Source organism: Salvelinus namaycush, chromosome 1, assembly GCF_016432855.1.
Source record: "Salvelinus namaycush isolate Seneca chromosome 1, SaNama_1.0, whole genome shotgun sequence".
In the NCBI taxonomy this organism is placed as follows: domain Eukaryota; kingdom Metazoa; phylum Chordata; class Actinopteri; order Salmoniformes; family Salmonidae; genus Salvelinus; species Salvelinus namaycush.
The window spans coordinates 38,807,287-38,831,344 of NC_052307.1; the positions used below are offsets into that span (position 1 = coordinate 38,807,287).

Genomic DNA, 24,058 nt, shown 5'->3' on the forward strand with positions numbered 1-24,058 from the left:
CGTTAATGTGGGGTCAACAGGCGCTTGCCTTATCATCACCCTCAGATGATGAAGGAGCATTCAGTTCAACCGTGTCCATCATATGATCACCTGATATAGCATGCTGAAACATTCCACACAGTCTAGCAAGGTGGCCTGCTGCATGTGGACAGTGGCCAGACCATAACGTTAGTTTCTCAAGTTAGGTAGTGTCTCCCCCCTAACCAGACCTGGGTTCAAATACTATATGAAATCTTTGAAATATTTTTTAGCTTTTGCTTTAGCCTGTCTGGAGTGCCAGATCGGCGGGGTTTGCACTTTGGGGACGTTTCTATTGGTTCCATTGCAACAGGCAGATCTTAATCAAGCACAGTTTGAGTAAGTATTTTAAATACATTTCAAATAATATTTGAACCCAGGTCTGCTCACTCCATACCTCCTTGGTCCATACCACCACAGTCCCAGTCAGATACCTGTCTAAGACATTCCTCAGTTATCCTCACAGACAAACAGAAAATGTCTCGATCCTCTGCTCACAGATTAAGGGTCCAAAATCTGTTTAATATCGATCAAATGTGACTGGGGTGCCGACAGGAATCGCTGGAGTTATTGAACTCTATGCCAATATGAGGAATTCCTGTCTGAATTCTGAAAAGTCTCTGTATTACATAATTCTAGCCAATAGATATGGATTGTAATTCCTACATAGGATGAGACAGACGTATTTCAGAATGTGCGCACTGTAGAACCTTCCAAAACACATAGCTGGATGTCATAAGTTGATGATGAGTTCTGCTTATTCTCTAAATCATATAACACAAACAACCTCTGACAGATCTAATGACCAATCACTGCCAACTCTCTCCTTGTCATCTCCCTAGCTGGACCCATCATGAGGGGGCTACTTTTTCATTCAAATAATAAAAAAACTATTTCTCTGCTTTCATTGACATCCGTCTCTCTGTTATATCTCTGATTACTTTTCATTGTCTTTATCTCTGTCTCTAGCTGGATGTCATGATGCAGATGTTGAACACGTCTGACGAGGTGGAGCAGCTAGTGCTGAGGAACACTGGCTTGACAGACGCACTCCTACAGAGCCTGGCCGCAACCCTGAAGAGGAGCCCCTCGGAGGTCACATTCCTCAATCTCAACCTCAACCACCTCGGACCCCAAGGGGCCCACATCCTCCTGGACCTACTGGGGGCCAAGCCCCAGGTCAAAGGACTGCTGTGAGTCACTGTGAGTGAGTGAGTGAGTGAGTGAGTGAGTGAGTGAGTGAGTGAGTGAGTGAGTGAGTGAGTGAGTGAGTGTGTGTGTGTGATGGTCTAGCCCCAGATCAAAGGACTGCTGTAGGTGACATTCAAAGTCTTTGTTTAGCTCCAGCTTGTATGTCTTATTCATAAATCTGTGTCCTGTAAAAAAACAGAATATCTCTCTTTTTTACATAAATTGTTCTGTGAAAGTTTCATGAGCCTAGGACATTGTGAATGAAGTTGACTTTTTGAAGATACAAGGTTTTTCCAGGACGCCAATGACATACTGTAAACCCATTTACACACAAGTGATCAGGACAAGTGTAGGCTCCATATCTCCCAACAAGATCCTGCTGTGGGCCAAGCCCTAGGTCAGAGGGCTGCTCTGACTGTGTCACAAAGCCTTTGATGTTTAGTTCCAGCTAATATGTCATACCTTTAGCAACTATTGCTTGACCCATGGACGCACAAGCATACACGTTATATCTCTCAAGAAGATATGTCAGGTGAGAATGCCCTCAGCGCTCCCTTGAAAAATAGATGTTTGGACCTCGGTAACTACAGGTGGACAATGGCGGCGGAGGGGATCGCTGCCATTTTATGGGTTCCTAACAAACTGTGCTAGTTTGTGTGTTTTTTCGCATTGTTTGTAACTTATGTTGTACATAATGTTGCTGCTACCATCTCTGATGACTGAAAAGAGCTTCTAGATATCAGAACAGCGATTACTCACCTCACACTGGAAGAAGATTTTTTCTTTAATGATTCCGACGTGAAGGATAGACTGTTTCCCCGAGACCAGGCCCAAATCCCTGTCATTCGTGTGAAGAAAAGACGGAGGTACAGAGGGCGGAGATCGAGGTGCCTTGTGAGAATTAATCGGCGGGTGGGTAACCAGCCACTACCATCCGTTGTATTGGCCAACGTGCAATCACTGGAGAATAAACTGGATGAGCTCTGTTCGAGACTATCCTACCAACAAGACATTAAAAACTGTAATATCTTATATTTCACTTAGTCATGGCTGAACGACGATACGGATAATATACAGTTGGCTGGGTTTTCTGTGCATCGACAGGACAGAACTGCTAAATCCGGTAAGACGAGGGGTGGTGGTATGTATCTTTTTGTCAATAACTACTGTTGCGCAATGTCTAATATTAATTAAGTCTCAAGGTATTGCTCGCCTGAGGTAGAGTACCTCATGATAAGCTCTAGACCACACTATCTACCAAGAGAGTTTTCATCTATATTTTTTGTAGCCGTCAATTTACCACTACAAACTGATGATGGCACGAAGACCGCACTCAACGAGCTGTATAAGGCCTTAAGCAAACAAGAAAATGGTCAACCAGAAGCAGCGCTTCTTTAATGGAGGCAAACTTAAATCTGTTTCACCTAATTACTACCAGCATGTCACATGTACAACCAGAGGAAAACAAACTCTAGACCACCTTTACTCCACACACAGAAACGCATACAAAGCTCTTCCTCGCCCTCCATTTGGAAAATCTGACCATAATTCCATCCTTCTGATTCCTGCTTACAAGCAAAAACTAAAGCAGGAAGTACCAGTGACTCGTTCAATACGGAAGTGGTCAGATGACATGGATGCTACATGACCGTACTTACATATCACAACCAGAGGCCATGGATTACAGGCAACATCCACACCCTGCTAAAGGCTAGACTGCTGCCACTTTCAAGGCTGCCACTTTCAAGGACCAGGACAGTAATCCAGATGCTCATAAGACATCCTGCTATGCCCTCAGATGAACAAACAGGCAAAGTGTCAATACAGGACTAAGATTGAATCCTACTACACCGGCTCTGACGCTCGTCAGATGTGGCAGGGCTTGCAAACTATTACGGACCACAAAGGTAAATCCAGCTGCGAGTTGCCCAGCGATGCGAGCCTACCAGACGTGTTAAATGCCTTTTATGCTTGCTTCAAGGCAACACTGAAGCATACATGAAAGCACCAGCTGTTCCGGACGACTGTGTAATCACGCTCTCCGTAGCTGATTTGAGCAAGACGTTTAAACAGGTCAACATTCACAAGGCCGCAGGGCCAGATGGATTACTAGGACGTGTACTACGAGCATGCGCGGACCAACTGACAAGCGTCTTCACTGACATTTTCAGCCTCTCCCTGACCGAGTCTGTAGTACCTACATCTTTCAAGCAGACCACCATAGTTCCTGTGCCCAAGAAATTGAAGGTAACCTGCCTAAATGACTAACGCATCAACACCATCATCCCGGAAACTCTATTTCTTGAACTGCATTGTTGGTGAAGGGCTTGTAAGTAAGCATTTCACGGTAAGGTGAAATGTTGTATTCAGCGCATGTTAGGTGAGCCACTTCAAAGAAAAATGTAAATGTTAGTTGGAAGTTGTGATTGACTGCTGATTCTTCTTCTCTACAGCTTGTTTGGAAACCAACTGGGAGACCCTGGAGTTCTGACACTACTTAGTGGACTGGCTCAACTCCAGGAGATAACAACGAGACACCCAACATCACTACCAAGGATTGAAGACTCCCAGGTCCAGGGCCAGAACCCGTTAACACACTCAGTTGTCCCCCTCCCTCCAACCACAAGGGGCACTCTCTACCCCTTTTCACTGTTGGAGCTGGACATAGGAGGAAACGGGCTGAGCAGCAATGGCCTGAGGATGTTGACGTCCTACATGAGACTCCACTCAAGACTGCAGTACCTGGGGCTGGCACGGACCACTGGTGCGGACCTAGAGGCATGGCGGGAACTGTTTGACTCTCTGAAGGGAAACGCGACCCTCAGCCATATTATCCTGGATGAGAGTAACCTAGGAGACCAGGGAGCCAGGCTATTCGCTGACACGCTGAGAGCCAATCAGAGCCTGAGGCAGGTGGATCTGGACAATAATGGGATTGGTGAGGTGGGAGGAAGTGAAATCATAGAGGCGCTGCTTTGTAGGACACAGTTTCCGCTGAGACACCTGAGTCTGGAGGGGAATGGTATCAGCACCGGACTAATGGGTAGAATTCAACAGGAAGTGAGATTTAACTGACAGAAACATATTTTTTGACATATTACAGAACTGGAATGTATCCAAAATGATGAACAAGGTAGGGCACAGCCCATAGCACAAAAGAGGAACAGTCAAAATAGATGTTGCGGAAAAGACAAAATAATATGGATTTGTCTGACTATTTCTTCACAAGATCAGCATCTAGCTACTGTACACGAGACTAGACTATTCCTCACTGTTAATAAATTACTTTTTACAACCATGTTGAATCATCTCAATTGGAGCTCAGTCAGTGTAAATTGCAGGTCAGTGGAATAAAACTGGAAAAACATTTGACTCTCTTCGCCAACACACATGGAGGGCCTTTCCCTCTGCTACTGGTGGCCCTGATTTAAATATCTTTGTAGAGCTCACAGATATGGCCATCAGCTCAGCAGGTAGGAGTGAGTTGGGATTTAGCTAGGCTGCTCTGTGGTATGGATGAGATGTCAGAGAAAAGCCCTGTAAAGTAAGTCTTTCTTCCCAGAACCTGTGGTGAGGCCAGGCCAGGATGTTTACCGTGTGCTATTTTCTTCCCACCCTGATTTATGCACAAATGCTGCCCTCAGGACCACACTCTCCTCCTTGTTGATGCTTGTTATTCCCTAAAGTTTAGTAATCCCCTGGAAAATTTGAAGAAATGTCCATATCTCGTAACCATGGTGATGCAAACATGAAGTGGCACAATTAAACAGTACTTCCTATTAGATACTAATGTAAAAATTAATTTCTACAGTATCTACTGTATTTTTTTAAAGGCAGGAATGAAGAAAATCGAATAAAAACGAAATATATCCATCACACAATATATCCATAATTTTGTTGACATAATGACCAAACGTGTTTTGCGTGTGTTTGTGTGTGTCAATGGAGAGCGAGAGAGAGAGAGAGAGAGACAGAGAGAGGGAGAAAGAGAGGGAAAGACCGGAGAGGGAGGGTATAGGGCAGGGAGTTCTTCCAAGATGCAGGATGTTTGGTTTCAGTAGGAAATGCACTTGACAGAGCAGCCTAAGGTGGACTGAAGGTGGAGTCATGAGAAACACACAAAGTCACTTGTCTCTTCGAGTGAAATGAGATGGTTGGATAGTGGGAACATGAAGACCTTGTAATACTAAAATGTAGCCCAAAATAAGCTGCTGGTTCAAATATACCTTTTTCTTTCCTTAAAAAAAAGGCACAATGCTTTTATTATATGTGGCTCAAGATTTGAGGGGAAAAAGTCACATACATGTGGGTGTGTTCAGTGGGGCACACATTTAGAAATGTTAAGTAGAGCATTTGGATATGCTTTACATTATAAGGTGCTATTTACATGGTATTTACCTTGAAATTACACTTTAAAATGGTAATTACTCAATAATTACCAAATAACTACTTTTTAAGGGATATTTGAGCTTAATGGACACTAGAAAAATAAAGACTTACAAAACGTTCTTTGCAAGGCACTAACTGTTTACTGTTTACAGTGTGGTAGTATTTTGTAATACAGTATCTTCTATCTTCTGTATCTAAATCTGAAATGTACACTATACACCGTGTTTTAACCCTTTAACTGTCTCTTCTTGAAAAAAAACTTTCCCAAAAATATTTCATCTTAAATTCCTGTAACTAACAACTCAAATAAGAACTTCCAATAAAATAAAAATTCTACTTGATGTTTATTTTGGAAAAAACGGAGCTCTACAAGGCGGTTGATAAGTCAAAAGAGGGTCATACCAGCAATGCCATAATAGAATGTCAATTTGCATAGCATTTTTACTAATCTCAACAATATTACAAAAATTACTTTAGGTCTGCGTCAATGGCTTATAGGTAGGTAAGCATTGTTAAATGAGGACTGATGTCAAAGTTGAACAAATGAGGGTCATTTTGTATGTCCAAACATATTAAATTACATTGAAATTAATGCGTTTCCAAGTGGTGTATAGTGCAATGTCCCTCAAAATGGTTTTCTTAAATTTCTAATGATCCAGACTACATTTTTAGATAAAGTGCAGTTTTGTATTACTATTATAGGCATTATTTTATAGCCCACCTTCAGTCTGAATAATGATTAATTGACCCCGTGGGTCATGAAATGTAGTTTAACCTATTTATGTTGCCTAATATAGTGTTGTCAACAATTCAAATCATATTTTTCACTAAAATAAAAAAAATGTATATAAAAAATACATTTTGCCTATTCTTAGTCCAATGTACCTTTTACTCACATATGAACCGCTTGGTTGAGCATATCTTACAAAAAGTATTGCTTTTTACACTTTCTACACTTCTGCACGATTTATTATCATATTCCTGCTCTCCAAGATCTCTATTAACAGGAATGGTGCAATATTTATGCCTCACCAACTGAATTCCTGCTGCCTTTGGTGACTGATTTTGAGTTTCTTTACAGCCCTCTAAGTGGGCAAAGTTAGAGTGCCACAACACTGAACTGCAGCAACCCAAAAGGATACAAATTATGTTACTTGGTGAAGGAGGGCTGGGGGAGTTGATCAATCAAGTTTAAGTGAAAAAAATTATAGTATCCACTTCTAAATACATTGTCAAAACATGCTCGCCCAGCTGGTTGAGAATAGGGATATAGGGTTTAAATAGCTGCCAGTCAATAGATCATTGTCTCCGGGTCTAAGAGAACAAACTTTTTACAAATCAAAAAGGGATTACTAAGAACTAAGCCAAACCAGGTCATGTATAGCCTACTGCAATTTCAGTGTTCTCAGTCCTTCATAAGTTATACAATACTTCCTTTCAGAATCTGACGAAAACAAGCACAAAATGTAGGCTATCAGAGAGAGAGAGAGTTTTGGCCCCGGTATGGACCATGGTATTGTTCTTTGGACCAACTGACATACTGAGAATAACTGTAGAATGACTGTATTCGTCTGATCAAAGCTTGTCGTCATAGTGATTACCCCCAGGCTCAGGGTCAGGGCTGCTGCCAATAGTTGCTGTGTTGAAACCAATCCATCTATCCCTCCATTCCTCCATGCTTCTGAAACCAATCCCTCCATCCTTCCTCTGTAGTCCTCCTCCCCTGGCTTGGTTTCCTCTCTGCAGCCCCTGATAAGGATCCTTTATGAGCCTCTATGTGGGCTGACAGACGGATGGATGAGACTGACTGACTGGTGCACCTGAAGATTACAGAGCTTAGCTGAGGATTTCAGTTAGCTCAATTGGTTAGCTCAATATGTTTGTATATAGCTCACACTGACAGGATGGTGTGGGAATAATTTTGGAATGTACACTACTGGTCAAAAGTTTAATAACACCTACACATTCAAGGGTTTTTCTTTGTTTGTACCAAATACGGCTATCTTCTGTATACCACCCCTACCTTGTCACAACACAACTGACTGGCTCAAACGCATTAAGAAGAAAATAAATTCCACAAATTAACTTTTAAGAAGGTACACCTGTTAATTGAAATGAATTCCAGGTGACTACCGCATGAAGCTGTTTGAGAGAATGCCAAGAGTGTGCAAAGCTGTCATCAAGGCAAAGGGTGGCTATTTGAAGAATCTCAAATATAAAATACTTTTTTGGTTACTACATGATTCCATATGTGTAATTTCATAGTTTTGATGTCCACTATTATTCTACAGTGTAGAAAATAGTTTAAAAAAAAGAAAAACCCTTGAATGACTAGATGTTCTAAAACTTTTGACCGGTAGTGTATATTGTCTTGATTTTGTCCCGTCATGCTCTTTCAGTCATGATAATCATTTTGTACAACTTTTGTTGTATCTTCACTGGGCTATTATTTCAGTTCTGTGAAACTCCTCATAAATCAAATCAAATGTTATTTATTACATGCTTTGTAAACAACACGTGTAGAATAACAGTGAAATGCTTACTTACGGGCCCTTTCCAATAATGCAGAGAGAAATAATAGAAAAATTCAAAAATAATAACACAATGAATAAATAGCTACCCGGATGATTAACAGTGACTTACTTAGCTATCGATGTTCAAGGATACGCGGTAATTGAGTTAGATATGTACATATAGGTAGGGATAAAGTGACTAGGCAACAGGATAGATAACGAACAGTAACAGCAGCATGTGATGAGTCAAACGATTAAAAAAATGGTCAATACAGATAGTCCGGGTAGCTATTTAGCGGTCTTATGGCTTGGGGGTAGAAGCTGTTCAGGGTCCTGTTGGTTCCAGACTTGGTGCATCGGTACCTCTTGCCGTGTGGTAACAGAGAGAACAGTTCATGACTTGGGTGGATGGAGTCCTTAACAATTTTTAGAGTCTTTTTCTGATACCACCTAGTATATAGATCCTGGATGGATATTGTATCGCTTTGATAGGAAAGTCAAAAGATTGTTATGTTCTATTCATTTCTGAACCATTTTCATAGTGGCACTTTAGGGGCCTACTAAAATGCATCTGTGCTCTAACCAGCAGAGCTTATTTTTTTTTATACCTTAATCGTCAAAGGGGTCATTCCTACTCTGCAGTGCCTTTTCTGTCCCCAGAAAATCTCACTAATTATTTAGTGTCAAATGTATCAGTTGACCTTTACTTCAGAAACATTAAAAAATGGATCTTGAAAGGAAATTGTATGCATTTTGAACACATTTTTTTTCAGTGGATGTAGGCGTTTTTGCCATGTCCCTGGGTTTTATTCATCAACTTCCATGAGAAAATATAAGTCATAAATTAATAAAATACTTCAACTCCATCTTAATTATTTTATAGTCCTGGTTAAATTATCTTATTTTATTTAAGGTTTTCTGTGTGTCCCTGATTTCCCTTTCCACCCTGTTAGTTTGTTGTAATTCTCCATTTAAGAAAACAACCCCTTCCTACAATGACACCACATTCAGGAAGTATCATCATTTCTTTGGTGGGAAAACAATGGAACCCAGCTAAATAAATATGAGCACTCATTTTTATCTATTTTTCCATGTTTCATTTTGTCTGTATGTCCCACAACTTAAATGACTGTCTCACTCCAATGCATTAACATTGTTTCTTATTGTTAAACCAGCCCGGTCAACAAGGAGAAGGACTGTAATCCGCTGACGAAAGATAAGACATTCAGACTTTTCTGGACCCATATGAGTGACCCCATTGTCTCCCCACCAATGTTATCTAAATCAGCCCTCAAACAAATACTGTAGTGTTACAAGGCTCTTTCAACTGCTCTCTCTCGCTGCCTGCAGACCACTGTAATGTTACAACGCTCTCAAGACTCTTTCAACTGCTCTCTCTCCAAATACAGGGCCCGATAAAAGATCCTTCATCTTCAAGGCATTTACAGGTATGCTTTCTATTTAATGCTTGGTATTGTATCTACAGGGTACAGTATTTGTAATTGACTTCATCATGATTACAGACATTACACAGTTTGAAGAGAAAAATAACCCAGAAACAAATGTAGCATCTTTGTAACAAACAAAACCTTACTTTTTATAGATGTTAACAGCCTCCATTCAATATAGGCCTCAACATAGCCTCAATCGATTAACAATTTTTCTAGTTTCAAATGGCAGGTTGAGTGAGTGACTGAGTTAACATTTAGCTTCAGTTTTCGTCAGTCAGTCAGTCAGTCCGTGCGCACGCACGCACGCACACACACAGGTCTCTCTCTGTACCTCTCTGTGCGTGGATCAGTCTTACCTTTCATGGTTATGTCTGAGCTGGTTACACCTCTTTTGTCAATGTGTGGATGTCTGTCTGGGCAGCAGGTGAGAGTTTATGCCCATAGTGAGTGAAATCAGAATTACTCTACAGTAGGTTTACAGTAGCAAAACACAGACATGTCAACAAACTGACTGAGACACGTTTAATGAGGTTTAGATGAGGAAATAAGGTTGGTTTATTCCAGTAATTAAAATCTTCTCTTAACCTCTCTCAGCCAACTGTAAACACTAGGATGCTATCAAACACTCAATAAAAGACAGACATAATAATGTGACTGTCCAGTGTGGTTAATAGAATATACCAATACCTTCAGACAACCATCCCATTCACAGCACCACCATAAACAAATAGTAGGGACCATAAGAGGACGGTTTACGCCCATTCTTTGGTCAGTGTGGCCACTGAGGGTCAGTCAGCCCTCTGTCTCTGTCTCGGAACAGGAAAGAGTTCGGATGGAGTGTGTGTGTATGTGTGTGTTTGTGTGTGTGTGCTGTACTGTACTGTAGACCTGGTCTCTCCCAGTCCCTCCATTTAAAGAGCCAGTCAGTGTGTTTGTGTGTACAGAGGCCTGGAGGCGGTGTATAGACTAGTACCTGTGGCTGAACAGCAGAGCCTCTGTTGGGTCCATTTGGGTTCACACTGTACTGGCTCTACACGTACACCAGCCTCATTTGTTTTTGTCTGGTCGGAGCCAATAAGATGTTACTGGCATCGTTTGACCAACACATGTTGTTTACGTTCAACTCTAAATAATTATTTAACAAGTGTCGTGAAGAGCCAGCAGAGCCAGTGCTTACGGTAGCCTATCAGTTAGTTGTGTAACAGTAAGGCATTCCTGTTTACCATTCAGTGGATGCAGGAATAAAACGTGCAGTAAAAGTTTTCCATTTGACACTGTATGCCTGATATTGCTCTGGTATTAATAGGATGACAAAAAATCGGCACATAACCGTTACGATGATATTACAGAACTCTTCCATCTCCCGACAAATGATGAAGTTCTCTATTCATCATGATCATCATAATCATCCTCCTCCTCATCATAATCACCCCAAGAAGAAAGATCTCCATCCAGTATGTGAAAAATAGCTGTCCCATAACTGGCCCAGCCATCATAGAATAGCTAGAGGATGCCAGTGGACAGGCTAAGCCTTGGATGAGAGAAAGGGATCTATATATCTGTAAGATGTAGCGCTACAGTGAGATTTCTCCCGTCGGTAGGGCTGTTTATCTGCTGGGCAACCCACCACCAAGGCTCCGGCTGGGGAGGGATGAAGGCTCCGGCTGGGACGGGTTTGGAGAAATTTTGGAAAGATCTCACTGTACAGTGATTTATATAAGGGCACCGGCTCTGTGTAGAACGGTCAGACGATGACGCACTGGGGTACTGTAAAACCAAAACAAATAGAAAATCCATTACACATCATGAAAATGGAGCTATTCTACACTTGACTTCAGAGATATTAATAGATGGCTTTTGGGGGATATTTGTTTGAAACAAAAAATAACAAGTTGAGGTTTGGAATTCAATCGTCAGATTGTTTTCTTCATATCGAGAGAATGTATAAATACAATTATTTTATTTTATTACTACCCAGTGAAACGTGAATATCTGAAATTGAGGCATGTCCCACTCCCGGATATGGGTTATTGGAAGTTTGTATGCCACTTTGCCATTAATTTTCTATTCACGACCGTATCCTAGTAATTTCACTGGAAAATGCCAAGGGCCTGTTTTACAAACAATGGCTCATGCTACTGTTTCATATTTGGCAAAACGAACATGCTTTCAATGTACAGTAGTTTATTTGTGTTTGATCCAAATGTCACCACAGCAATCTCTATGACTTGGCAACTACATATATCTTCTGTCTCTCCAAAAGCTACACGGGGCAATATATCAATGGTTATCTATCATGGCAACTGTTACAGACCTTCAAGAGTTGCCTAAATGTACATATCAATATTTCAACATTTTACACTAATAGTATTTGACAGTCATGTATTGTGCAACTAGTGGAGAAATACTTTTTCACATTTGTTTTGATCAGAACAGGTACAGTTAACAGGTTACAGACACTTAGGTTGGAGTCATTAAAACCTGTTTTTCAACCACTCCACAAATTTCTTGTTAACAAACTATAGTTTTGGAAGTTGGTTAGGATATCTACTTTGTGCATGACACAAGTCATTTTTCCAACAATTGTTTACAGACAGATTATTTCACTTATAATTCACTGTATCACAATTCCAGTGGGTCAAAAGTTTACATACACTAAATTAACTGTGCCTTTTAACAGCTTTAGAAGCTTCTGATAGGCTAATTGATATCATTTGAGTCAATCTGAGGTGTACCTGTGGATGTATTTCAAGGCCTACCTTCAAACTCAGTGCCTCTTTGCTTGACATCATGGGAAAATCAAAAGAAATCAGCCAAGACTACAGAAAAAAAGTTGTAGACCTCCACAAGGTGGGTTCATCCTTGGGAGCAATTTCCAAATGCCTGAAGGTAGCACGTTCATCTGTACAAACAATAGTACACAAGTATAAACACCATGGCCCCACTCAGCCGTCATACCACTCAGGAAGGAGACGCGTTGTCTCCTAGAGATGAACGTACTTTGGTACAAATCAATACCATAACAACAGCAAAGGACCTTGTGAAGATGCTGGAGGAAACAGGTACCAAAGTAACTATATCCACAGTAAAACGAGTCCTATATTGACATAACCTGAAAGGCCGCTCAGCAAAGAAGAAGTCACTGCTCCAAAACCGCCATTAAAAAAGCCAGACTACGGTTTGCAACTGCACATGGGGACAAAGATCGTACTTTTTGAAGAAATGTCCTCTGGTCTGATGAAACAAAAATAGAACTGTTTGGCCATAATGACCATCGTTATGTTTGGAGGAATAGGGGGATGCTTGCAAGCCGAAGAACACCATCCCAACCATGAAGCACAGGGGTGGCAGCATCATGTTGCTTTGCTGCAGGAGGGACTGGTGCACTTCACAAAATAGATGGCTTCATGAGGAAGGAACGTTATGTGGATATATTGAAGCAACATCTCAGGACATCAGTCAGGAAGTTAAAGCTTGGTCGCAAATGGGTCTTGCAAATGGACAATGAGTCAAGGTATGGGAGTGGCCATCACAAAGCCCTGACCTCAATCCTATAAAAAATGTATGGGCAGAACTGAAAAAGCGTGTGCGAGCAAGGAGGCCTACAAACCTGACTCAGTTACACCAGCTCTGTCAGGAAGAACGGGCCAAAATTCACCCAACTTATTGTGGGAAGCTTGTGGAAGGCTCCCCGAAACATTTGACCCAAGTTAAACCATTTAAAGGCAATACTACCAAATATTCATTGAGTGTATGTAAACTTCTGACCCACTGGGAATGTGATGAAAGAAATAAAAGCTGAAATAAATCATTCTCTCTACTATTATTCTGACATTTCACATTCTTAAAATAAAGTGGTGATCCTAACTGACCTAAGACAGGGAATTTTTACGAGGATTAAATGTCAGGAATTGTGAACAACTAAGTTTAAATGTATTTGGCTAAGGTGTATGTAAACTTCCGACTTCAACTGTACTTACCAGTACCTATAGAGTATGAATGCTTGTAAATGAAATGATTTTGGGATGAAAGCGTTCACACCCCATTTACAGCACAACATGCCACACCTATTGTAAGGAAACATAAACACTTTGTGTACCTTTCTGGCCTCAAAGTTTTTCTAAATTGAGTTAAACTACTGTACAGTGAAGACTCTCTCCTTGAAGGTCCCACCTAGAGCTTTAAATTAAAAATAAATAAATAAAGGGCTGAAAAAGGGTATGGTCCCACCCAACCCCTACTTTTCTTTGAGGTCAACACCATGTGTGTTGTCAGTGTTCAGTGAGCTCTGGCGAAGATTATGTCTTATACAGTAGATAGACTGGCCTTGAATCTGACTGACTCAGGGGGATGGAAAACCACAGAACACCCAGGTCGAACCTCTCAGTTGTGACATCATTCCCCCTTCCACCTCACACAGTGGGCACTCTTCTCTTGAATAAGTCTATGTGGAATGATATCAACAACATTTTTCTTAACTACATTGTTAAGAGCAGTGTTATACACAATTCACATGCAACAGACCTTTTCTACATGACCCTCAAGAAGAAGTTAGAGTAGGCCTAATCAAGTCCAAGACATATACTTCACATGAACAAATCTAAAAATGTACTTTAATTCAAAAATGTATATGATATTATAATACACTAAAAAACACTAACACGTTAAGAGTGGTCTCTGTCACTGTTAGTCGTACATAATACAATTAAAATAGTTTTAGTACAGTCATGGCCATATTTATTGCTGTCAATTTCAACACATTTTCTGGTATGTAGCCCCCTCACAGGAATGACCACACACACACATTAACCAACCACTCAAGTGCCGGTCTGCACACCGTTCTTCCCTTTCACACGTTCACAAGTAGGATCTATTCAAAAACCACAGACATCCGCAACACCTGACATGCCTGGAATACCACCCAAATGGCGTCTGTATGGCTCCTCTGCAGACCAGATGACGTCATGAGATATTCACTTAAAATGTTCAAGTCTTTACTCTATTCCGGACGCACAAAAAAATATACAAATATGCATCTGAAAATGAATGGGTAAAGCTAGACTAGGATGTGTAGAGATAACATAGACAGAACAGTTGCTGATGAGCAGTAATGTTGTTGCTGATGAGCAGTAACTGATTGAACATAATCTGTTATTGGAAAAACATGTTTTATCGCTTTACATCTACCATATTATGGATTGAGAGCTATCTAGCCAGTAAAACACAGAGGGTCTTCTTTAATGGAAGCTTCTCTAATATAATACATGTAAAATGTGGAATTCAGCAAGGCAGCTGTCTTGGTCCTTTACTGTTCTCTATTTTATACGAATGATCTACCACTTAAACAAAGCCTGTGTGTCTTTGTACGCTGATGGTTCAACATTATACACGTCAGCAACTACAGCTAGTGAAATCACTGCTACCCTAAACAAAGAGTTGCAATCCATTTTGGAATGGGTGGCTAGAAATAAACTAGTCCTGAATATATCGAAGACTAAAAGCATTGTATTTGATACATTCCTTAAGTTCTAGACCTCAGCAGAATCTGGTAATGATTTATGTGGCCGTTGAGCAAGTTGAGGAGACTAAACTTGTTGTTGTCACCTTAGACTGTAAGTTGTCATGGTCAAGGCATATTGATTTAGTTGTTGTAAAGATGGGGTCTGTCTGTGATAAAGAGATGCTCAGCATTTTTAACACCACAGTCGACCAAACAAATCCCGCACACTCTAGTTTTATCTAATCTTGACTATTGCCCAGTGATATGGTCAAGTGACCAAGAAGTATGGTCAAGAAGTACCTAGAAAAGCTGCAGCTGGCCCAGAACAGAGCAGCAGATCTTGCCGTTCAATGTACACAGAGGGCTAATGTCAAAAGTATACATGTCTGTCTCTCTTGGCTCAAAGTGGAGGAGAGATTGACTGCTTCAATACTCTTTTTTGTGATAAATATGAATGTGTTGAAAACTCCAAATTGTCTGTATAATCAACTTACATATAGCTTGGAGAGTCCACAGGTCCAGAACAAATTCAAGGAAACGTATAGTATTATATAGAGCCATGATTGCATGGAACTCCCTTCCATCTCATATAGCCCAAGTGAACAGCAAACCTGATTTAAAAATAATAATAAAGTAAGACTTCATCGGAACAACGCCTCTCCCACATGTGGCCTAATTCAGAAAGTAAACAAAATTCCAATTCCACATTTTCCTCATTGAAAAGCATTGAAGAGAATTGGAATGGGAACTTCAGTGTACTTTCTGAATTGACTGTAGTTGAAATGGAATTGACCCCAACCCTGGTATGTACTGACATGTATGTGTAACTGATGATGCACAAACACGCACTCGACACTTTACACTCATTATTATTCTTTAGTTGTATTGTTTATTTTTTTTATTTGTGTATTTACTTGTAGTAGATGTTTTATATGTTTTATACAGTATATACACTACCGATCAAAAGCTTGGGGTCACTTAGAAATACCCTTGTTTTCCATGAAAACATACATGAAATGAGCAATAAGATAGGAAAAATATAGTCAAGACGTTGACAAGGTTATAAATAATGATTTTTAATTGAAATAATAATTGTGTCCTTCAAACTGCTTTCGTCAAGGAATCCTCAATTCGCAGCAATTACAGCCTTGCAAACCTTTGGCATTCTAGTTGTCAATTTGTTATCTGAAGAGATTTCACCCCATGCTTCCTGAAGCACCTCCCACAAATTGGATTGACTTGATGGGCACTTCTTAAATCAAATCAAATCAAATCAAATTGTATTTGTCACATACACATGGTTAGCAGATGCTAATGCGAGGGTAGCGAAATGCTTGTGCTTCTAGTTCCGACAATGCAGTAATAACCAACGAATAATCTAACCTAACAATTCCACAACTACTACCTTATACACACAAGTGTAAAGGGATAAAGAATATGTACATATAGATATATGAATGAGTGATGGTACAGAACGGCATAGGCAAGATGCAGTAGATGGTATCGGGTACAGTATATACATATGATGTCACGCCCTGTCCGTAGATTGCTTTGTATGTTTCTATTTTTTGTTTGGTCAGGGTGTGATGTGGGTGGGCATTCTATGTTTGTATGTCTAGGTTTTGTATTTCTATGTTTTGGCCTGGTATGGTTCCCAATCAGAGGCAGCTGTCTATCGTTGTCTCTGATTGAGAACCATACTTATGTAGCCTGTTTTCCCACTGTTAGTTGTGGGTGGTTATTTTCTGTTTAGTGTTTGTATCACCTGTCAGAACTGTTTCGGTTATTCCTTTTGTTATTTTGTATTTAGTGTTCTGTTTCGAATAAATAATATGAACACCATCTTCACGCTGCACCTTGGTCCTCACCTTCTTCTGCTGAATGCCGTTACAGAACCACCCACCACCAAAGGACCAAGCAGCGTGGAGAAGAGGACTGGACATGGGAACAGGCGGAGGCAGCAGGCGAAGGGAACCGGAGATACGAGGGAACACGGCTGGCAAGGAAGCCCGAGAGGCAGCCCCAAAAAACAAAAATTGGGGGGGGACACGGGGAGTGTGGCAGAGTCAGGTTGGAGACCTGAGCCCACTCCCCGTGCTTACCGTGGCGATCATGGGACTGGTGAGGCCCCGGGCTATGGGGTGAAATTGGAGGTGAGCAAAGGAAGCGAAGCCGAGACTGTGAAGGAGTTAATGGGGGGATTGGAGGAGAGAGCAATGAGAGAGCTGCTGTGTTGGTGCATGAGGCACGACATCCGCCCGACGGAGCGTGTCCGCGATTTGATGTCACCTGAGTCAGCTCTCCATACTCGTCCTGAGGTGCGTGCTAGCCGTCTGGTGAAGACTGTGCCAGTCCCACGCACCAGGCCTCCTGTGCGCCTCCCTAGCCCTGCACGTCCTGTGCCAGCTCGGTGCTACAGCTCTCCAATACGTGCTCTGAGCCCGGTGCGCTACATTCCAGGTCCCCGCATCTGCCGGGCTAGGGTGAGGATCCAGCCAGGACGGATGGTGCCAGCCCTGCTCTCCAGACCGCCAGTGCGTCTCCTCGGGCCAGGATATCCTGTGTTGGCTCTGCGCACTGTGTCTCCCGTGTGTCTGCACAGCCCAGTGCGTCCTGTGCCTGCGCCCCGCATGTGCCAGGCTAAAATCACCATCCAGCCAGGACGGGTTGTGCAGGCCCTTAGTTCGAGACCTCCAGTGCGCCTCCACGGCCCATTCTATCCTGTGCCTCCTCCGAGGACCAGGCTGTCTCTCCGTCTCCTCCCTCCAGGTTCTTCCTCCTGTCCGGAGCTGCCAGAGCCGCCCTCCTGTCCGGAGCTGCCAGAGCCGCCCTCCTGTCCGGAGCTGCCAGAGCCGCCCTCCTGTCCGGCGCTGCCAGAGCCGCCCTCCTGTCCGGCGCTGCCAGAGCCGCCCTCCTGTCCGGCGCTGCCAGAGCCGCCCTCCTGTCCGGCGCTGCCAGAGCCGCCCTCCTGTCCGGAGCTGCCAGAGCCGCCCTCCTGTCCGGAGCTGCCAGAGCCGCCCTCCTGTCCGGAGCTGCCAGAACCGCCCTCCTGTCCGGGGCTGCCAGAGCCGCCCTCCTGTCCGGAGCTGCCAGAGCCGCCCTCCTGTCCGGAGCTGCCAGAGCCGCCCTCATGTCCGGAGCTGCCAGAGCCGCCCTCCTGTCCGGAGCTGCCAGAGCCGCCCTCCTGTCCGGAGCTGCCAGAGCCGCCCTCCTGTCCGGAGCTGCCAGAGCCGCCCTCCTGTCCGGAGCTGCCAGAGCCGCCCTCCTGTCCGGAGCTGCCAGAGCCGCTCTCCTGTCCGGAGCTGCCAGAGCCGCTCTCCTGTTTGGAGCTGCCAGAGCCGCTCTCCTGTCCGGAGCTGCCAGAGCCGCCCGTCAGTCCGGAGCTGCCAGAGCCGCCCGTCAGTCCGGAGCTCCCAGAGCCGCCCGTCAGTCCGGAGCTGCCTGAGCCGCCCGTCAGTCCAGAGGCGCCAGAGCCGCCCGTCAGTCCAGAGGCGCCAGAGCCGCCCGTCAGTCCAGAGGCGCCAGAGCCGCCCGTCAGTCCAGAGGCGCCAGAGCCGCCCGTCAGCCCAGAGGCGCCACTCACTCCAGACTCGACCATCAGTCCAGTGGCGTCCTCTAGTCCGGGGTCGGTGGTGAGGGTTCCCGCTCCAGAGGCATTACTAAAGTGGGCCGAGCCAGAACCGCCACCGCGGAGTAATGCCCACCCAGACCCTCCCCTATAGGTTCAGGTTTTGCGGCCGGAGTCCGCACCTTTTTTTGGGGGGGGGGGGGTACTGTCACGCCCTGACCGTAGATTGCTTTGTATGTTTCTATTTTTTGTTTGGTCAGGGTGTGATGTGGGTGGGCATTCTATGTTTGTATGTCTAGGTTTTGTATTTTTATGTTTTGGCCTGGTATGGTTCCCAATCAGAGGCAGCTGTCTATCGTTGTCTCTGATTGAGAACCATACTTATGTAGCCTGTTTTCCCACTGTTAGTTGTGGGTGGTTATTTTCTGTTTAGTGTTTGTATCACCGGCCAGAACTGTTTCGGTTATTCCTTTTGTTATTTTGTATTTAGTGTTCTGTTTCGAATAAATAATATGAACACGTATCACGCTGCACCTTGGTCCTCACCGTCTTCTTCTGAATGCCGTTACATATGAGATAAGTAATGTAGGGTATGTAAACATAAAGTGCATAGTTTAAAGTGGCTAGTGATACATGTATTACATAAAGATGGCAAGATGCAGTAGATGATATAGAGTACAGTATATACATTATATTAAGACAGAGAGGTAGCTCAGGACAGAGAGGTAGCTCCGGACTGAAGGGCAGCTCCGGACTGAAGGGCAGCTCCGGACTGAATGGCAGCTCATGACTGGAGGGCAGCTCATGACTGGAGGGCAGCTCATGACTGGAGGGCAGCTCATGACTGGAGGGCAGCTCATGACTGGAGGGCAGCTCATGACTGGAAGGCAGCTCATGACTGGAGGGCAGCTCATGACTGGCGGGCAGCTCATGACTGGCGGGCAGCTCATGACTGGCGGGCAGCTCATGACTGGCGGGCGACTCTGGCCGCTCCTGACTGGCGGGCGGCTCCGGCAGCTCCTGACTGGCGGGCGGCTCTGGCAGCTCCTGACTGGCGGGCGGCTCTAGCAGCTCCTGACTGGCGGGCGGCTCTAGCAGCTCCTGACTGGCGGGCGGCTCTGGCAGCTCCTGACTGGCTGGCGGCTCTGGCGGCTCCTGACTGGCGGGCGGCTCTGACGGCTCGGGACAGACGGGCGGCTCTGACGGCTCGGGACAGACGGGCGGCTCTGACGGCTCGGGACAGACGGGCGGCTCAGATGGCGCTGGGCAGACGGACGGCTCAGATGGCGCTGGGCAGGCGGGCAGCTCAGATGGCGCTGGGCAGACGGGCAGCTCAGATGGCGCTGGGCAGGCAGGCAGCTCAGATGGCGCTGGGCAGACAGGCAGCTCAGATGGCGCTGGGCAGGCAGGCAGCTCAGACGGCGCTGGGCAGACGGGCAGCGCAGATGGCGCTAGACAGGCAGGCAGCTCAGATGGCGCTGAGCAGACGGCCGGCTCTGACCTGCTGAGGCACACAGTAGGCCTGGTGCGTGGTGCCGGAACTGGTGGTACCGGGCTGGAGACACGCACCTCAAAGCTAGTGCGGGGAGAAACAACAGTGCGTACAGGGCTCTGGATACGCACAATAGGCTTGGTGCGTGGTGCCGGAACTGGTGGTACCGGGCTGGAGACACGCACCACAGGGAGAGTGCGTGGAGGAGGAACAGAGTTCTGGAGACGAACAGGAAGCCTGGTGCGTGGTGTTGGCACTGGTGGTACTGGACTGGAGCGACGCACCACAGGGAGAGTGCGTGGAGGAGGAACAGAGTTCTGGAGACGCACAGGAAGCCTGGTGCGTGGTGTTGGCACTGGTGGTACTGGACTGGAGCGAGGAGGTGGCACCGGATATACCGGACCGTGAAGGCGTACTGGCTCCCTTGAGCACCGAGCCTGCCCAACCTTACCTGGTTGAATGCTCCCCGTAGCCCGACCAGTGCGGGGAGGTGGAATAACCCGCACTGGGCTGTGCTGGCGAACCGGGGACACCATGCGTAAGGCTGGTGCCATGTACACCGGCCCGAGGAGACGCACTGGAGACCAGATGCGTTGAGCCGGCTTCATGACACCTGGCTCAATGCTCAATCTCGCCCGGCCGATAGGTGGAGCTGGGATGTACCGCACCGGGCTATGCACCCGTACAGGAGACACCGTGCGCTCTTCCGCATAACACGGTGTCTGCCCGTACTCCCGCTCTCCACGGTAATCACACACCTCAGGGCGAGTACCGTGTATACTACGCCAAACCAACATCTCTCTCTCTTCGCTCTCCTCCAATATCACCAACAACTCATCGAATGTCTCATAATCTCCCATCCTTTCACTTTCCTCCAATCTGTCCAATAACTCCTCCACATTCTCCGACTCGTACCTCAATTTAGCCAACTGCTCCTTATGGTAAGCACGGGGAACTGGCTCAAGTCTCCCACTTGACCCAGCCACACGACCCGTGTGCCCCCCCCAAGAATTTCTTTGGGGAGCCTCTCGGGCTTCCAGCCACTCTGCCTTGCTAGCTCCTGCTGCTGCTGCTGCTGCTGCTGCTGCTGCTGCCGCTGCTTCCCGTAGCCACGCTGCTTGGTTCGAGTTTGTTGGGTGGTTCTGTAACGGTTTTCTTCCGTTGGTGAAGGAGAGGACCAAAATGCAGCGCGGCTAGTGTTCAACATGTTTAATAAACAAAGAGACGATAACGTGAACACTATACAAAATACAAAATAACAAACGTGAAAACCGAGACATTCCTATCTGGTGCAGAACACAAAGACAGAAGACAACCACCCACAAACCCCAACACAAAACAAGCCACCTAAATATGATTCCCAATCAGAGACAACACAAAACACCTGCCTCTGATTGAGAACCATATTAAGCCAAACATAGAAACAGACAAACTAGACACACAACATAGAATGCCCACCCAGCTCACGTCCTGACCAACACTAAAACAAGCAAAACACACAAGAACTATGGTCAGAACGTGACAATGTTACACAATACATGCATGTTTTGTTTGATTAAATTCATATTTATATCAAAAAATCTGAGTTTACATTGAGGCGACTAGATTCACTAAATGCAAAAACATCAAGTGACTTTGCATAGCCCATCGTTTCAACAGAAATACTCATCATAAATATAGATGATAATACAAGTTATACACAATTATAGATATACCTCTCCTTAATGCAACCGCTATGTCAGATTTCAAAAAAACTTTACGAAAAAATAAATGCACGCTATAATCTGAGACGGCGCTCAAAAGTAGCATACCACAGCTGCAAAGATGGCGTCACCATAAACACAAAAATACATGATAAATATTCCATTACCTTTGATGATCTACATCAGAAAGCACACCAGGAATCCCAGGTCCACAATAAATGTTTGTTTTGTTCGAAAAAATCCGTTATTTATGTCCAATTGTTAGCACGTTTGGTAAACATGTCCAAACGCTAATTCTGGTCAGCTTTATATCGGACAAAAACTTCAAAATGTGATATTACCGGTCGAAGAAACATTTCAAACTAAGTACTGAATCAATCATTAGGATGTTTTTAACATATAGCTTCAATAAAGTTCCAACCGGAGTATTCGTTCTTGTCTGCGTGAGCAATGGAATGTAGGTGACTTCCATGAAAAAAAAGCATGATCAGAAAATGGCTGCTTGATGGACACCTGACTGATTCTGCTATCATTCTCTCCCACAACATCATAGAAGTCTCATTGGAATTTCTATTGATGTTTGACATCTAGTGGAACCCATAGGCAGTGCAACATCATTCATAACTCAAGTGGATTTCTTAAGGGACTCTGGTGAATACATACAGGCTCAGATTTCTGACTTCCTGTTTTGATTTCAATTCAGGATTTTGCCTGCCAATATGAGTTCTGTTAATCTCACAGACATAATTCAAACAGTTTTAGAAACTTTAGAGTGTTTTCTATCCAATACTAATAATAATATGCAAATATTAGGAACTATGACTGAGGAGCAGGCCGTTTGATATGGGCACCTTTCATCCAAGCTACTCAATACTGCCCCTTCAGCCATAAGAAGTTAAAATCCCCAGCTACAATGAATGCAGCCTCAGGATATGTGGTTTCCAGTTTACATAGAGTCAAATAAAGTTCGTTCAGGGCCATCGATGTGTCTGCTTGGGGGAAATATATACGGCTGTGATTATAATCGAAGAGAATTCCCTTGGTAGATAATGCGGTCGACATTTGATTGTGAGGAATTCTAAGCCAGGTGAACAGAAGGACTTGAGTTCCTGTATGTTGTTATGATCACACCACGTCTCGTTAATCATAAGGCATACCCCCCGCCCCTCTTACCAGAAAGATGCTTGTTTCTGTCGGCGCAATGCGTGAAGAAACCAGCTGGCTGCACCGACTCCGATAGCGTCTCTCAAGTGAGCCATGTTTCCGTGTAGCAAAGAATGTTACAGTCTCTGATGTCTCTCTGGAAGGCAACCCTTGCTCGGATTTCATCAACCTTGTTGTCAAGAGACTGGACATTGGCGAGTAGTATGCTAGGGAGCGGTGCGCGATGTGCCCGTCTCCGGGGGCCTGACCAGAAGACCGCTTCGTTTGCCCCTTTTACGGCGACGTTGTTTAGGTTCGCCGGCTGGGATCAGATCCATTGTCCTGGGTGGAAGGCAAAACACAGCAAAGAAAGTCATATTCCTGGTCGTAATGATGGTGAGGTGACGTTACTATTTAATTTCAGTAGTTCCTCCCGACGGTATGTAATGAAACCTAAGATTACCTGGGGTACCAATGTAAGAAATAACACATAAAAAAAAAAAAATCTGCATAGTTTCCTAGGAACGCGAAGCGAGGCTGCCACCTATGTCGGCGCCGGAAGTCACATACCATATGGTCAAGCTGCTCCCACAACAGCTCAATAGGGTTGAGATCCGGTGACTGTACTGGCCATTTTTTCTGCGTCTCACGAATGTTCTTCTTTGTTACTGAATTGAATTGAATTTATTTTGGGCAACAGACATATCCGAACACCTCAAAATTTGATTAATCTGTCCATAACACTTTTTTCCAATCTTCCTCTGTCTAGTGTCTGTGTTCTTTTGCCCATCTTAATCTTTTCTTTTTATTGGCTAGTCTGAGATATGGCTTTTTCTTTGCAACTCTGCATAGAAGGCCAGCATCCCTGAGTCGTCTTTTCACTGTTGAAGTTGAGACTGGTGTTTTGTGAGTACTATTTATTATTATGAAGCTGCCAGTTGAGGACTTGTGAGGTGTCTGTTTCTCAAACTAGACACTCTAATGAACTTGTCCTCTTGCTCAGTTGTGCACCGGGGCCTCCCACTCCTCTTTCTATTCTGGTTAGAGCCAGTTTGCGCTGTTCTTTGAAGGGAGTAGTACACAGCGTTGT

At 44.4% G+C, this 24,058-nt stretch overlaps 1 protein-coding gene across 1 annotated transcript in view; it reads left to right on the forward strand.

Moving 5' to 3' along the window:
- LOC120051593 (collagen alpha-1(XXVII) chain B-like) overlaps positions 1-24,058 on the forward strand; it is a 203,848-nt gene that overhangs the window by 25,114 nt on the left and 154,676 nt on the right. Inside the window, exons 8-9 of the mRNA XM_038998511.1 lie at positions 988-1,211; positions 3,837-4,147. Coding sequence (XP_038854439.1) covers positions 988-1,211; positions 3,837-4,147 — 535 coding nt within the window. The remainder of the gene's footprint in view (positions 1-987; positions 1,212-3,836; positions 4,148-24,058) is intronic.